At 42.6% G+C, this 15,918-nt stretch overlaps 1 protein-coding gene across 1 annotated transcript; it reads right to left on the bottom strand.

Annotated features, from left to right (window-relative positions):
* Window positions 1-2,277: 2,277 nt before the first annotated feature.
* Window positions 2,278-13,558, bottom strand: OPALIN (oligodendrocytic myelin paranodal and inner loop protein). Its single transcript, XM_037805318.1, has 6 exons — window positions 13,400-13,558; window positions 9,967-10,002; window positions 6,775-6,810; window positions 5,571-5,690; window positions 3,893-3,949; window positions 2,278-2,691 (listed from the first exon to the last, which is right to left on the bottom strand). Exons 1-6 carry the CDS (start codon window positions 13,409-13,411, stop codon window positions 2,518-2,520), a joined length of 435 nt encoding a protein of 144 aa, XP_037661246.1. The 5' UTR covers window positions 13,412-13,558; the 3' UTR covers window positions 2,278-2,517.
* Window positions 13,559-15,918: the final 2,360 nt, after the last annotated feature.

The raw sequence follows: 15,918 nt of genomic DNA, 5'->3' as shown, positions 1-15,918 counted from the left end.
AGATGAGAAACCGAGGCCCAGAGAGGGGCGGTGGCCTGCCCAGTGTCACACAGAGAGGTAAAGCAGAAATTTGGCTTATTTGGCAGAGGTTTTTACGTAGGCTGGGCACTTCTAATTCCCAGCTGTGTGGCCTCGGGCAAGTTATCTAACGTCTCTGAGCCTGGGTTTCCTCCTCTGAAAATCACAAGGATAATGGTTCCTCCCTCTGCTGCCTGTAAAGTGACTAATTTGGGGATTATTCAGATGGGAAAGGATTGAGGAAAAAGTTAATAATTACCACAGGGAAAAGAACATTTAGGCACACTGTCTGCACTTTACTTGCAGGCGCCATCCACCAGCAAGTCCCAATCCCCTGAAGCCAGAACAGGAGGGGTCCAAGGTTAGGGCCAGTGTCCCGGCTCTTGAATTCCCAAACCACAGTGTGTCTGCATATGGGGATTTTGGAGGTACTCACTGACCTTCATCTCTCATGGCCAGATAGGAGCCACAGTGGGAGCCACTTTTATTTATTTCAAATGCATTGTCTATCAACTAATCCACAGTACTCTAAGCATTTCAAATTCTTCTAACACTTCTATCAAAGGTCCCCACAGCAGCACAGAAACCCTCCCTAATTATCAAACCCATTATTCTTAACTCTAATTTTCTACAAACTTAAATTATCTCTCAAAACAATTTGCTTTACAATCTCCAGGACCAATAAAATTGCCTCCCTAGATAATTAATCACTTGGGGAAGATGTCTGTCTGTTGGTCTGTGTGTATTTATTGTTTATCTCTCTATATCTATCTATCCATCTATTATTATTATTATTATTATTATCTATTCGTTCATCTGGTTAGACCAGGGGCAAACTAGCCTTTTAAGGGATTTTCCAATATTACCCCAGGAAGCCGTTTATCAGAAATGCTGGCAAAGAGTCAGTGCTCAGTAATACCTTTCACATATCTCTCCAAGAATACTAAGAACCCTCTCTTTTTTTTTTTTTTTTTTTTTTTGTAGCAAGAAGGTAGAGATGATAAATGTGACTGTAACTCCCCTCCTCCTTCCCCCAAGTGGGGAAGGATGAAACATGGGGCGCAGTCTGGACTTGTGAAAATATGATCCCCTTCATGCCAAGGACACGTAGGATGCAAAATGCATTGCAGAGTAGAGTGCAGTGCTGTTCAAATCAGGTGCAGCACCAGGGTGACGGGCATGAAGAACCTCTCTCACTGCTGCTCCAGGAATCGATCTGTACCTCCTTAGAGAACAGTGTGCCCCTGTGCTTAGGTTTGCAGCACCAGCCTGAGGTGACCGATTTGTCTCTCTTTAAGTCACGTGCCTGCCTTTCTGGGAAGCAGTCAACCGGGTGCCTGGACCGTGGCCAGTTATGAAAAAGATGAATCCCTATTATATTGATAGCACATTCTAGTTTTCAAAGTACTTTTCATCCATTACTTTGTTTGATTTTTACACCACCTCCAGTAGGTAGGCAGTGCAGATGTTTCTATCCCTGTTTTACAGATGAGAAAACTCTAGGAACATGAGGCATCTAGAGAGAACTGATGTAAGAGCTCACACCCAGGCTTCTTGCCTGCAATTCCCATGTTATTAACAGATAATCTCCATGACTTTAATTAAAACAAGCATCCATATAGGTAAGGTTGATTCTTTTACTCAGTTTTCCTTTTCTATGGAAATATAATTATTAAATGAACAAGGCACAACCAATACTAATTTCAAATCACTTTATGATAAAAGTGTTGCAACAAATTGGTTAAGATAGGTATAATTTGGTATCTTTGTCACTAACCTTCAACTATAATCATCACTGTTTATGTTTAAAACTTCTTTCTGGGGAAGTGGGGGGAGTCGTGCATCCTTTTGAGAATCTGAAGGAAATTATGGAATCTCCCCCCAGAGTAATGATTATACAAAAAATTGCCAATAACTTCAGGGAGTTAACATTTTTCTAAACCTATCCATTAAGAACCTTAGGTTTAAAATAATCCTGATTTTGCCTCCAATTCTAGATAACTTAACCTATTTTTCTTTGGGGTGAAATTCTTTTGAAGTGCATATGGTTTTGGAAGCTTTTCGGGCCTTTGGGTCAGGTTGACACTCGAATGCCCTTAAAAGTGGGCTCCATTCTACTTTTGGGGGCACTCCATAGAGGAAACTACTATTGTCTAATTATAGCTTCTCCAAAGAAAGGCTGTATTTGTCCTTTCAAGGATGCCCATCACTTTACCATATCTTCTTCTCCTGGCAAAACACTGAATAAAGAACAGAAGATTATGGCTCTTTGTGTCTTGGATGTTATTTTTTTAAACAGCTTTATTGAGGTATAATTGACAAATAATAAACCGCACATATTTATGGTGTGCAATTTTATAAGTTTTGACACATTATATTCTGTGGAACCATCACCACCATCAAGTAAAAAGTAACTTGGCATCTCTCCTCATTCCAGGCACATTTCCCTGGCTTTTCAGCTCTGTTCCATCTCCAGGGCCACGCTTTGACTGGGCAGTGTCATTCCAGGCTCAGTCGGGGCATCAGCCACCACAAGCCACGCCTTCTCTCCACTTCCACAGTAGGGCGATAAATGTCACGCACAGGTTCCTCACTTCCTGCTACAGTCTTCACGTAAACGTGTGCTTCTTCTGTCCCCATTGTACTCTCGTGTGTGGGTGACCTCCTAGGATTCTTGAGAAAACAAACAGGTTTTTAAAATACAGCCTCAGCAGAGACTTCTGCTTCTGGCCAAGATGGAGTAACAGCATCCAGATTTACCCTCCTGTCTCAAATAACCAAAAACCAGACAACATATTTGAAAAATGGTTTTTAAGACACTGGACATCAGGCAAGGAAAGACAATGATCCTTGAGAGACAGAAAACAAACAAGGAGAGGCCAACAACTGCCCACATGTACTGCCTCGGCAGAGTTTCCAGACAGCTCTGCATGGCTGGGGAACCCAAGCAGAATCCAGCCAATTCCCTGAGTTGAGGAGATGGAGGTGAGAGTCTAGGAAGACCAAGGGAGCTGGAGTTCATGGGGCAGAATATTAAAGAGGAGGGAACTGCCCAGACAGGGGTGCCCACAAAGACAGGGTGTGCATGTGACGAGACCACCTGAGCCTGGGGAGTCAACTGTAAGGGATATTCTCTTACTTCATAATATTTCTTGCTTTGAAATCTACTTTATCTGGCATTAATATAATTAATGTTTAGAAATGCAAATTATTTTTGTATATTGATTTTGTACCTAGTAAACTTAAAATATCCAGTTAATTCTTATAATTTATCTGTAGATATTTGGCTTTTCTACGTAGACAATTATTTCATCTGCAAATAATGACAGCTTTGTTTCTTCCTTTCCAGTCTTCTACTTTTATTTCTTTTTCTTGTCTATTGCATTGACTAGGACTATGTGCAATATTGAATATATATGGTATTAGTGGGGATCCTTGTTTTATATCTGATCTTAAAGAGGATGATTTCAACATTTCACCCTTAGGTATGATATTTTCCCTAACTTTTGAAAAGATGTCTTCCTTTAAGTTAAGGAAGTTCCTATTCTATTTTTGGTTTGCTCAGAGTTCATATTATAAAGACTGTTGAATAATTTTGAACTCCCTTCTCCTTTTGAGATGGCCACATGATTTTTTTTCATTTAATTTGTCAGTGAAATAAATTACGTTAATTGATTTTCTAATATTAAATCAACCTTGCATTCCTGTCCAGTCAATAAGAATTCACTGAGAATCTTCTTTGTGCTTGAGCTTTGCTTGCAGTCTCCTTTCCACATGTGATCACATTGTACTTTTCCTGTACATGAAAGGATTCAAACCCTTAACTTGTTTACCATATGAATGATACAGAGAGATTATATCCAAGAGTTCTTACCTCAGATATCTTGGGATTGTCAAAGACGTCTGAAATCTCACATGGCCTCTCACTTTCCTAAATTAGTACCAAAAAGAAGATAATGACGATGACAATGATGAAGAAGGAGGAGGAAGAGGAGGAAGAGGAGGATGAGGAGGAGAAAAAGAAGTAGTAGTAGAGAAGTGTCACAGCATTTGACCATTACCATGATTAGAGTAAGTGGTTCTTAAACCTGGATGGACATTAGACTCACTAGAGGGATTTAAAAACAAAACAAAACAAATGAGCATATAATAACTCCACCCCCCCACCCACCCCCCACCCCCCAGAAAGAAACACCAATGTAAGTTACTTTAAAAATAATCAAGGGTTGAAAGTGTGGAGAAGTGGGTGGGAGCACAGATGAAACAAGAAGGCCATGAATTGATAATTGGGTTCATCATACTATTGTTTCTATTTTTTGTGTACATTTACAAATATCCATAAAATGTTCAAAAATAGATTGGGGTGATGAATGTACAACTATATGATGGTACTGTGAACAGTTGATTGTACACCATGGATGATTGTATGGTATGTGAATATATTTTAATAAAACTGAATTAAAAAAACAAATAAAAAAATCCATAATAAAAAGTTTTTAGAAAGACCAATGCCACAGCTCTATTGCCCAGACATTCTGATATAATTTGTTTGGGTTATTGTTATTTTTTTTAGCTTCCTAGGTGATTTTAAAGTGCACCAAAGGCTGAAAAACTCTTACTTAAATAAAGAATATCACCAACCACAATACTTGTTAATGTGTTTAAAGTTTATAGCTTGTCAAACACATTTACATTCATGATCTCATTTCAACCCTACCACTTTGCCTGACCAGTAAAACAGGGTGGGTAATTTTTATGACTCCTGTTTTGGAGTAGAACTAACCAAGGCTCGGAAAATGTTAGGTCACCTGACCAGATCTTGTACCTCATAAATGGCAGAGCCAGGATTAGAAGCCAGGTTTTCCTTCTCCTTGTTAATGCTTACAAGTGTGAGAACAACCATGAATGTTCATAAATGGAGAATGGGATTACAACCCAGAGCCTATGCAGCACAGTTGTATCACAACTGTGGAACCTTGTGGGATATCACTCTATGTGGCTTTTGAATTCTGAGCATGGTCCCTGGAGAAACCTGGCATGGAGAGGGGTGGTGGTTTCTCTGAATTATGTGTGCTGAGATGTGGGAAAAGGGCAAAGATTAAATAGAGCCACAGACTTCTGGACATATCCTCTCCCTACCCCCATAGACACTTGAGCACCTTTTGGCCTCATCTTTCCTAAGATTGTCTCTGTCCTCTCTTTGTGAAGCTTGAGCCTATTTGTTTCTCAACTTTAGAAAATACACCCACTATACAGACACCAGTTTGCTATGGAAGACGCATCCCTTTCCACTGCTGCTCCTGCCATCCCCAAACACCGTCCTTGTTGCCACCAAGTACCTCCATTGGCCTGAGGGTTATGCTGACAAACCGCCTCTGCCTGGAGCATGATGTCATGAGTGTGCAATGGAGACCTAGGCACGGAAACTTCTACCCTCTTGTCCTCAGGAAACAGACAGGGGTCCTGAATTCTGACACCCTTAGCCTAGAAGCCAAATCACTGAAATACTGATTCCTACCAGCACACCCAGGCCCAAAGAACCTGGTAATCACCTCGGTGGACTCACTGCTTCTTCTTCTTCGGTGAATCAAGGTGCAGAGAAAAGCCACCAGCAGGACTGTGGCCACCAGGGATGGGATGCCCGCTGCTAATCCAAGAGACGGGCCGCAGTCCTGCCACAGAGAGCGGAGCACAGGGTGAGGGGAAGCCAGATCCTCCCAGGATTAAGGCGTTTGAGAGATTGAAAGCAAAACAAAACAAAAAACCCGTATAGACCCAAAATGTCACATACAAAATTTTAAAAATAATGAAATGTGTGAAAAAATGTTTGCAATGTACATGACAAATGACTTTATTTTTATAGGTCTTAATTTACACTGCTTAAATCAATTAGAAAAGGGCAACAATCCAATCGAAAAATGGACAAAGGATATGAGCAGGCCATTCCTAGGAACCGAAACAAATGTCTAATCAACATAGAAAAGCGGCAGAACCTCAGTGCTGAGATACATATTCAAAGCAACAATTAGATACCATTTCACCTATCAACTTGGCAAAAAGTAAAAGACTTTGTAACACCCCATACTGTTTTGGTGTGAATTTTGATACATTTACACTAACCACATTAACCAGTTAATTTTCAAATTCCTGCTTTGCTTTGATCTCAGTGGAAATAGCCATTTTTGTGGCCACATGTTTTCAGATTCGCAGATCATCTGGAAATATTGAATATAATCCACAGAATACCTATACGTGTGCAATTCATTTAATACTGAATTCTCCTTCACTTTAACAGAAAAGAATATAAATTTTAAATATGTAGTTTGATGACTTTGCATATATGAACACATCCAGGTAACTGGCACCCAAATCAAGACACAGAATATTGCCAGCACCTCAAAAGCCCTCATGCTTCCTCCAGTCACCCCAACAGTAACCATCATCCTGATTTCTATCACCATAGATGAGTTTTGCCTGTTTTTGAACTTCATATAGATGTAAATATGAACTATGTACAATTTTGGGTCTTTTGCTCCATGCTTTGTGAAATCCACCTGTGATTCTGTGTGTTCTCCTTCACTTTTGAGCTTAGTTGGTCATAAGAGTAATTATTGAGCCCAGCCCTGTGCTTGGTGACAGTTCACATAGCAAATTTTACCTAATCCTCAAAACAAATACACAAGATGGGTGCAGCATCATTAGCCCAATTTCATAAAAGACTAAACCAAGGCTCTAAAATGTAAGTGATATACTTACTGCTTCTTTCCCACCTGGGACAACTGGGGAGGAAGTCTGTGTAGAAAAAGAACATGCATCTTAAGAAAACAAAATCTAGAATACACATAATACAAGGCAGTGTGTCATGGTTGAGCCCTAATGCCTAAAGCTTTGCTAAGCTTTCTATTTAAAAAAAAATCTGCCAAATAGAACCTTACATCATTGCTTCCCAGGTAATAATTAGAATGAGATTTGGCTGCATTGGCAGAGAATTCAGAAATTTAGGTGATGTCTTCATAATTCACCCTGTGGGGTTCCCAAAACACATTCTCCAGTCCAACAAAACTTTTTCCTGCCCCTTGTCTTCCCAGCCTCCCTTCACACTTTGGGCCTACTTGTTCCTATTACTAGAAGGGAAACAAATGTAAATGTTGGCAGAAGCAGGAGTCTTTAAGGAAGCTTTCTTGTGTTTTCAAACACTCATTGAAGCAATTGGCTTTGGGGGTATCTGAGGTCGGGAATTGTCCATGCTTCTGGATAATTCCATGTGATAATTCCACATTGAGTGAGTACATTACATGCTTCTGGTTCACATCGCCACTCAAGGGATATTGGATTTCACTGATATGAGATATTTTGGGTACAGCCTGGCCTTGATCGATAAAACCTCAGGGAGCAAAGTTCACATTAGCGACTAACCCTGGTAAATTAAATGGTCTGGTGTAGGGATAAGAGGGCAGGTCCCGGGCAGGGTGGAGTGGTGATTCCTCCACTCACAAGATGAAACTGAGGCAACAGTTTCCTCATCTGTAAAATAGGGATGATGGAAGGTGCCTCTAGGTTGTTATGGGGATAAAATGAGCACCAGAAGTGTAAGCTTTTAAACTTTGCAAAGAGCTGGTTGCACCTGTTGTTTATTTAACCCTTTTGTCAACCTCAATGAGTATACTGGAGTCCCAGGGACTTCTGACCATTATCTATTTTACAAACAATGAAATAGATCTCATAGAAGTCACGGCACTTGTCCTGGGTTCCACAGATAACAATTGGTCTAACCTAAACTTAGGTGTTGGAATTCCAAGCCCAGGCTCTTTCCCAGAGACATCCCATCAAAGGAGAGATCCGATATCCAGGCATTGACACTTGGTACTTGAATGGTTAACTTGTACCCAAATGCAACCTTCCCATCCACCCCAAATTACCTGAACCCTGCATTCACCTGGAGTGTTCTATTTCTAAGGGTGGTGGGAAGAGTCTGCCATTGTTTCAGTTAAGGCCTTCTGGTCGGCAGGTTACAGAAACTCACTTGGGCTGGCTTTGGCCAAAAAAAGGGAATTTGTTGTGAGGATGCAGGGGTGCATAAGGGTAGGAGGGAAGCTGGGCTTCACCAGGAGCAGAGCTGGGAACTTGGATTGAAACGCATCAGGAAGCCCCCCTTGTCCCCACCTGTGCTGGGCTGCACGGCTCTCACCTGTGCCCTTCTCTGCCTGCTGCTTCCTTCTCTCTCCCTCCAGATGGACTGAAACCCTTGTGAACACCTGATAGTCACACTGCCTACTGCTTAGGGAGCACCCACTGTGTGCCAAGCTGTTCTAGCACTTTTCCTACGTCCACTCATTTATCCTTCACAACAGCCTGGTGAGACAGGACTATAATTATCCTCATTTTACAGATGAGAAAAGTGAGGCACAGGGAAGTAAAGTGACTTGTGCAAGTTCACACAGCTTTCGACTGCAGCCCCAAGCGAGCTGGATCCAGGCCCTGGGCTCTGAAGCACTGGGATACACCGCCTTTCACAACCAGATGCAGCCGCCCCAATCTATTATTCATACTTGACAGTTCAGGGGCCCAGCAGGGATGGATGTGCATATACTGTTCCTGTTCCAAACTCCCTGTTCTGATGGGCCAGGTGGCCACCCCTCCCCTACTTCCCACTCCAGCCCACTCAGCTGCACCAAAAAGGAAGGGTTATGAGCTAGAAATGTGGTTACCAGCGTGACCAACCAGCATGTTTTTTTTTTTCCTTCAGGACAGAAGGGTTTCCTGGGATGCTGGGATTTCAGTGCAAAAACCAGATGATCCTGGGCAAACTGGGATGGTGGTTACACAGGTACAAAGCTGGGAGAGCACAATTCCGAGAGAAATAGACTGTTAACCAAGCAAGCACTCCAAAAGCTGACCAAGGCGTCACAAGGGCCTTCCCCACTTCTCCCCCTACTCATCCGTACTGACCCCAAGCAATGACTTCCTATTTCTCTGAGTCATCTTGACAGGATGAGCCAAGCCAGGGTAAGACAGAACCTGGGGTCTCTACAGACCTGCTGGGTTCTGGCAGCCGGTGGAAGAAATCCAGCAGTGGCCCCAGAAAAAGGTTTGACAGGCAAGGAGAGAGGCAGAAGGATGTGTCTGCAGACAACAGGCAGAGGCTGAGGCCAGGGACAGGGCAAGTCAGCGAGGTTCAGAAGCGGGGGCTGCACCAGGAGGATGGAGCAGACACCGGGGAGGCAGGAGGCAAACGTCCGGAAGCCTGGCAGTAAGCCGCAAGATTCTAATCTTCTTCCACTCTCGAGAACTAAGACCCCATGTGGCACTGAATATGAGCACTGGATTAGGAGTCCTCTTACTAGTCAGATTCAGTTTATCCACTTTGAATAACATAACAGAAAAATGTGGGACATCCAAACCCACTGAATAACTGAACCAGGAAAATGCTTAGCTCAGTTGTAGCAGCATTTGTGACTGGTAAACAACCCTGGATGTTAGTGTTATCTTTGTACAACATGCAAGAAGAAGATGGAAGATCAGCTACAAGAAATAGCATGGGACCATCCTCAATTATGTTCATAAAAACTGATGTATGATGGAAAATATTTATGATATAAAATTATATGTAGAGTAAGCACACATCAGTGCAAAGACAACAAAAGTTAAAATTAATGTAAAGTCAAAAGGAACTGGAAGGGGCTACACCAAAAAGTTTTCGTGCAATGGGTATATAGGTGGTTTTTATTCTAGTTTCCTTATTTTCTGTCATGTATATTTATAATTTTTATGACTGAAAAATTTGTCTCAGCCTCCCTTCCCCCCAGTACTCATAAATGTCTTTGAAAAACTGTGTAATACCCCCACTTCTCACTGTAGGTGAAGTTTATGTGATAGGCTGCTGAGGGCTCAGAGTAAATTCTGTATTGACTTCCCCTGACTTGCCTAAGTGGAGACTGATATACTTACTGTGTTCGCTGGCAACGTGAAGTTCAGGGAAAAACTCTGGAAGAGAGAAGGAAACATTAAAGTTCCCAGGAAGGGTCAGACAGGATCCCAACCCTCCTCCAAACTTGACTGACCCTGGCTGGTTTCAACAGAGCTCATTGGTCCCGTAGACTCAGCCAACCAAAGTAGGGGCTGGGAGGGAGGGGCTGAGGCCACGAGCTCCCCCCTCCACACGGAGTCAGGCTGGCCACCTCCGCGCCACAGGTTCTGGCCAGGTGGGGATGTGGCCTGAGGATCCTGACCCACAAGGGAAGCACAAACCTTACTAGAAATTCAGCCAAGTGCCGGAAATTGTGGTTTCTCAGAACTCCTTTCTGAGGAGAGAACTGTGTGAAGTCAGAAGTACTTTGGCATTTCCTGCTCAGGACCGGAAGTGAGACCACCCCAGAGGGCATGTTCCAACAAGAACATGTAATTCTCAAACCACCTTCAAAACAGAGTTAACCTGGTAAAGACAAGCTTCCTATTTTTGCCAAGTCTGATGCAGAGGTTCCCGGATGGAGCTGAACTGGTCAGGACAATAGAGGAGAAGCTAAACTTCCTCTACCCTCCCCTCATTCAGAGAGCCCCTACCCTCCCCAAATATGGAGTCGATATTTAAAGATCATGAACTCAATGTGGCACCACAACTTTAGCCTACCCTGACACTCACTAATCTGGGTCGGGCCCTGCCCACGTCCTCCCTGAGGCAACTTTCTCCTTCTGCCACAACGTCTGACCCCCAGTTTGGGCTTGGCCATGCCAGGCCTCCCCCCTGGTTGTTCACCAAGTCTCTTCCCTGCCTGTATGGGAACGACAGGTGGACCTTGCCCTGATTCAGCTGCTGATCTTTTCCGTCCCTCGTTCCCCTGGGCTGAATGGTCTTCTTTCCACTCACTGGACTCCCAGCCCCAGCGTCCAACCATTCTGGACTCTCACTCAGCCCCAGCCTTCCCTGCTCCCTACATCTGCCCCCCAGCTCCTGATATTCCCTGCGACCCTGTCATTAGAAACAATGATATTTCCTGTGACTCCATCATTCTAGAACAATGTATCTGCTGAGTTTTTAAATTAAATGTTATCCAACCCTGGGAATATTCTGAAGGATTAAAGAATTCAAAAGAATCACAGAAGTTTAGACCTGAAGTGCCTCAAAAACCACTTACCTCAAAACCCTCATTTTATAGAAGAGGAAACAGAGACCCAGGGACTCATCAGAAGTTTCCTCGTGGATAAATGAAAGCTGTTATAGGCTCCACCTCTTAAAACAAGCCAAATGGGCTCTGACTATGTGATTCAAATCCAACTCAAAAGATGATAATCTAGAGGAATACCACTAAATGCAAAATTGCTTAAACACCTATTTTAGCTAGTTTTCTGTTGGGTTAGGGCTCAGGTGGGTTACTAAATGGGCACATCTTTTGTAAACCTAAAGTGTTTTTAAACACCTACAACATATTGTCCTCCCTATCTCCTGTACCAAAAAGTATGGTGTTTCAACCAAGAGGCCTCCAACTAGTTAGTATGCGTCTATGGTGCCTTTGCTTGCTTCTCTATAAAGAACAGGGTGCTCTCACTTTGTAGAAGAGGAAACCAAGGCTCAAGAATGTGAGCAGGCTGCCCAAGCCCACACTAGTTAGCTGTCACCAGACCCAGCTCTTCTGGCAACAGAACTCTTTCCACCACTCCACAAGGCTTCTTCACTACTCCAAGAGTTTCAATGCACCAACTCTTCCAGTACATGTAAGAGCAACTGGGACATCTGAGCCACCTTGGATCAGGGTCCTTTTGCTCAAGGGGCCTAACCCCTCCCCTTCATGCTAACACTAACCAAGTCCACAGATGCTGCGGGGACACTTGATGGTCACTGCAGGAGTAACCCAGCTGCCCAGAGCCTTATCTCATCAGTGAGCACTGGGCACTGATGTCAGCAGGCCCAAGACAAAGCTTCCTTTGGGGGAACGGCAGAGGAGGGGGGAGGCAGCAACAAGTGGGCCATTTCAGGCATTGTTTATCAACATTTGGATGACAAAGATTTTGGCCAATTTCAGAAAGACATTCATATTTTGTAGAAACACACTACACTGCTGTCATAGAGAGAACAACATTATATCGATTTGGGTGGAGAAGAATCTGATGTGGTGCCCTTTAGAGAGGCAGCTGGGTGGGGTGAGGCAACCCTGGGCTCAGAGGCACCTGATTTGGACTTGAGTCCAGACTCAGCCACTTAGTAGCTGTGAGCTCTGGGACAAGTTGCTCAGCCTCTCTGGTTTCCATTTCCCCAGAACAGATCCACTTTCCCAGATTCAGTTTTCCCATCCACAAAATGGGGGTACTATTAACTTGGCCAGCCTACCTCACAGGATAAATCCAAAGGAGACAGTATTTATGGCAGCCGCTTCCAAAATTTAAAATGCTTTAGTGTGTGAGGGATCATATGGTACTGTCTTCTTCGTGGACTGCCCGGCACAGAGCTGGGCACAGCGAACTCACATGGGAAATTATTGTTGGATGGAATTGCATGGATTAACAAAATTCAAAGTACCAGAATTTGATACAATACACTTATTGCTAAAACTAGCCTGAACGCTGTGTAGTATCTTCATAATGATTTTGAAGGCATGTTAGGGTCTCAGTGGCTGAGTATCATTGCTTATGAGTTTGCCACTTGTGCAGGGGAGGAGGGAGAGACAGGGGATAATAACTCACTGTCATCAATGGAGTGCTGAATATCAGCTAGGGTAGTCTGAACCCTGTGAGGTGAGCGCTATATCCCTATATCAGAGCTGCCAACAATGAGACCAAAATAGGTGTCTGCAGGTCCCAGTGGGTAAGTGGTAGCAGTTGGGTGATATCACCATTCTTCCTAGCTGCAGAGCCTGAACTTAACTCCTTTTAATATCCCTTTAACAAAGGAATCACAGGAACCTCTTCTGTTTTTTCTCCTAATTTAGGAAACTTCATTTGATTGAGTCACAATCAAATGTATATCTCAAGTCCAAAAGAAAGGTAGAAAGTTTCTGATACAACTTATGAACTTCTATGTAACTAATAATGCAGCAAAAGGCAGATTGATGTAAGAAAAAAATCAATCGAATCCATGGCTTTAACAAGGAAATGAATTTAACTGAATCATCTACTCTGCACCCTTGTTGTATTTGGGCTTTAAAAACAAAGCCTTAATATTAAAAATATTAAAATAAAAGATGAGACCAGCAAATATTAGTTAAGAATTAAAAAAAATGATTTGTATTTTGCACATAGGAAAATACTGAATAACCAAGCCCCTTGACATTGATCAAGGGGACAGTTGCATTTGACTGTGTTGGAAGACATAAGCTTTGAAAACCTGGAATTTGTCTTCTATAGAGAGAAATCAAGGTTAGGCTGAGAAAAGATGTTAATTTTCACTTACCATTTCTGACATCCCCTCAAGAACCTTCTCCAAATACTGTCCTCAGTAACCTTCTTTCTTGTTGGCGTTATTGGCTTGTCTCCCCCATTTGCAGGAACATCCAGCTGGGAGAGCAAGGGCAGTAGGATGAGGGGTGGTTCCAAGAGAGCTCCGACAAGCCACTTATTGTCAGAGCAGTAGCCACCCCCTCTGCCCACCCCTTGAGAGAGATGTTCTCCTGTATACGTCACAGGGCATCCACCCTCTTGGCCTTTGTTTTCTGTCCTTGCTTTTCAGGCCCCTTCCTCCAGCTATACCTCTGTCTCAGCCAAGAAGCCACAGCTGGCCTGAGAGCTTGGAAGCTTCTGCAGCCAGCAGGTCCTTGGAAACAAGAGGTTGCACAAAGCTGAGCCTGTCCACTCCATCCCCACTGACGGGCATTGGCATTAACCACTCTCCTGGCAATGACGGAGTCAACAGTTACCAGCATCAGTGTAGAGACTGCCTGGAGGTGGGGCATGGGCACCTGCCGGATTCCTGAGGTGGGGGTCAAGCCATGGCACTAAACACAGCAGTCAATGAGGCTGCCTGGAAGGCTCCTAGAACTGGAGGAAGCGCTGACATTGGATGTGTCATCCTCCTTGTGATTTGTCTTTTCTGAGTTTACTGCTTTAAAACTGAAAGAACTGGAGTCCCAGGTCAACAACAACAACAAAAAACAGAATGAAAAACCAATAATTTGGTCATTTAAATAAATGCATTCATTCATTCATTCACTCAATGAATCTTGACACCTTCTACATGTCAATCATTATTCTGGGCACTGTTCTGGAAATTGGTGGTGAAGACACATGAGGCCCCATCTCACAGGGAATTTAAGCTCTAACAGGGCAGACCAACAACAATCAAGTGAACAAGTGAAAACCAAGATGAGAGGAACAAACAGGTATAAGGAGAGAGCGATGCGTGTGAGAGGGGTGCGCTTTAGACAACTCTGAACCATGACATTTTTTTTTTTTTTTTTTTTTTTTAAGGTTCTGAGGTAGTTTTTTTTTTTTTTTTTTTTTTTCATTTTTATTGAGATTGTTCAGATACCATACAATTATCCAAAGATCCAAAGTGTACAATCACTTGCCCCTGGGTACCCTCATACAGCTGTGCATCCATCACACTTAATTTTTGTTCAATTTTTAGAAACTTTTCATTACTCCAGACAAGAAATAAAGTGAAAGATGAAAAAAGAAAAAAAGAAAAGGAAACTCTAATCCTCCCCTATCCCTAACCAACTCCCCTCAATTGTTGACTCGTAGTATTGATATAGTACGTTTGTTACTGTTTATGAAAAAATGTTGAAATACTACTAACTGTAGTATATAGTTTGTAATAGGTATATAGTTCTTTCCTATATGCCCCTCTATTATTAACTTCTAATTGTATTGTCATACATTTGTTCTGGTTCATGAAGTGATTTCTAGTATTTGTACAGTTGATCATGGACATTACCCACCATAAAGAATCAGACAATACCACCAATGTCAAGTGTCTAACATGCCTCTCCTATCCCCCCCTCTTATCTGCATTTACCTTAGTATATCACCTTTGTTACATTAAAGGAAGCATAATACAATGATTCTATTAGTTACAGTCTCTAGTTTATGCTGATTGCATCCCTCCCCCAATGCCTCCCCATTTTTAACACCTTGCAAGGTTGACATTTGCTTGTTCTCCCTCGTAAAAGAACATATTTGTACATTTTATCACAATTGTTGAATACTCTAGATTTCACCAAGTTACACAGTCCCAGTCATTATCTTTCCTCCGTTCTTGTGGTGTCTCACGTGCTCCCCATCTTCCTCTCTCAACCGTATTCATAGTTACCTTTGTTCAGTGTACTTACATTGTTGTGCTACCATCTCCCAAAATTGTGTTCCAAACCACACACTCCTGTCTTCTATCACCCTGTAGTGCTCCCTTTAGTATTTCCTGTAGGGCAGGTATCTTGTTCACAAAGTCTCTCATTGTCTGTTTGTCAGAAAATATTTTGAGCTCTCCCTCATATTTGAAGGACAGCTTTGCTGGATACAGGATTCTTGGTTGGTGGTTTTTCTCTTTCAGTATCTTAAACGTATCACACCACTTCCTTCTTGCCTCCATGGTTTCTACTGAGAGATCCACACATAGTCTTATTAAGCTTCCTTTGTATGTAATGGATTGCTTTTCTCTTGCTGCTTTCAGGATTCTCTCTTTGTCTTTGACATTTGATAATCTGATTATTAAGTGTCTTGGCGTAGGCCTATTCATATCTCTTCTGTTTGGAGTACACTGTGCTTCTTGGATCTGTAATTTTATGTCTTTCTTAAGAGATGGGAAATTTTCATGAATTATTTCCTCTATTATTGCTTCTGCCCCCTTTCCCCTCTCTTCTCCTTCTGGGACACCAATGATACGTACATTATTGTACTTTGTTTCATCTTTGAGTTCCCAGAGACGATGCTCATATTTTTTCATTCTTTTCTCCATCTGCTCCTTTGTGTGTAGGC

This window comes from Choloepus didactylus, chromosome 15 (genome assembly GCF_015220235.1).
Source record: "Choloepus didactylus isolate mChoDid1 chromosome 15, mChoDid1.pri, whole genome shotgun sequence".
Lineage (NCBI taxonomy): Eukaryota > Metazoa > Chordata > Mammalia > Pilosa > Megalonychidae > Choloepus > Choloepus didactylus.
Note: the sequence above shows the minus strand (reverse complement) of the source record. Positions and strands in the feature narration are given on the sequence as shown.

Excerpts from the sequence above, each read along its gene's own strand:
- OPALIN (XM_037805318.1), bottom strand. Across the intron at positions 5,691-6,774 it reads TCCCAGGTGGGAAAGAAGCA|GACTGCGGCCCGTCTCTTGG; the intron begins GTAAGTATATCA and ends TCTCTGTGGCAG. Across the intron at positions 3,950-5,570 it reads GAAGCAGTGAGTCCACCGAG|GAAAGTGAGAGGCCATGTGA; the intron begins GTGATTACCAGG and ends GTACTAATTTAG.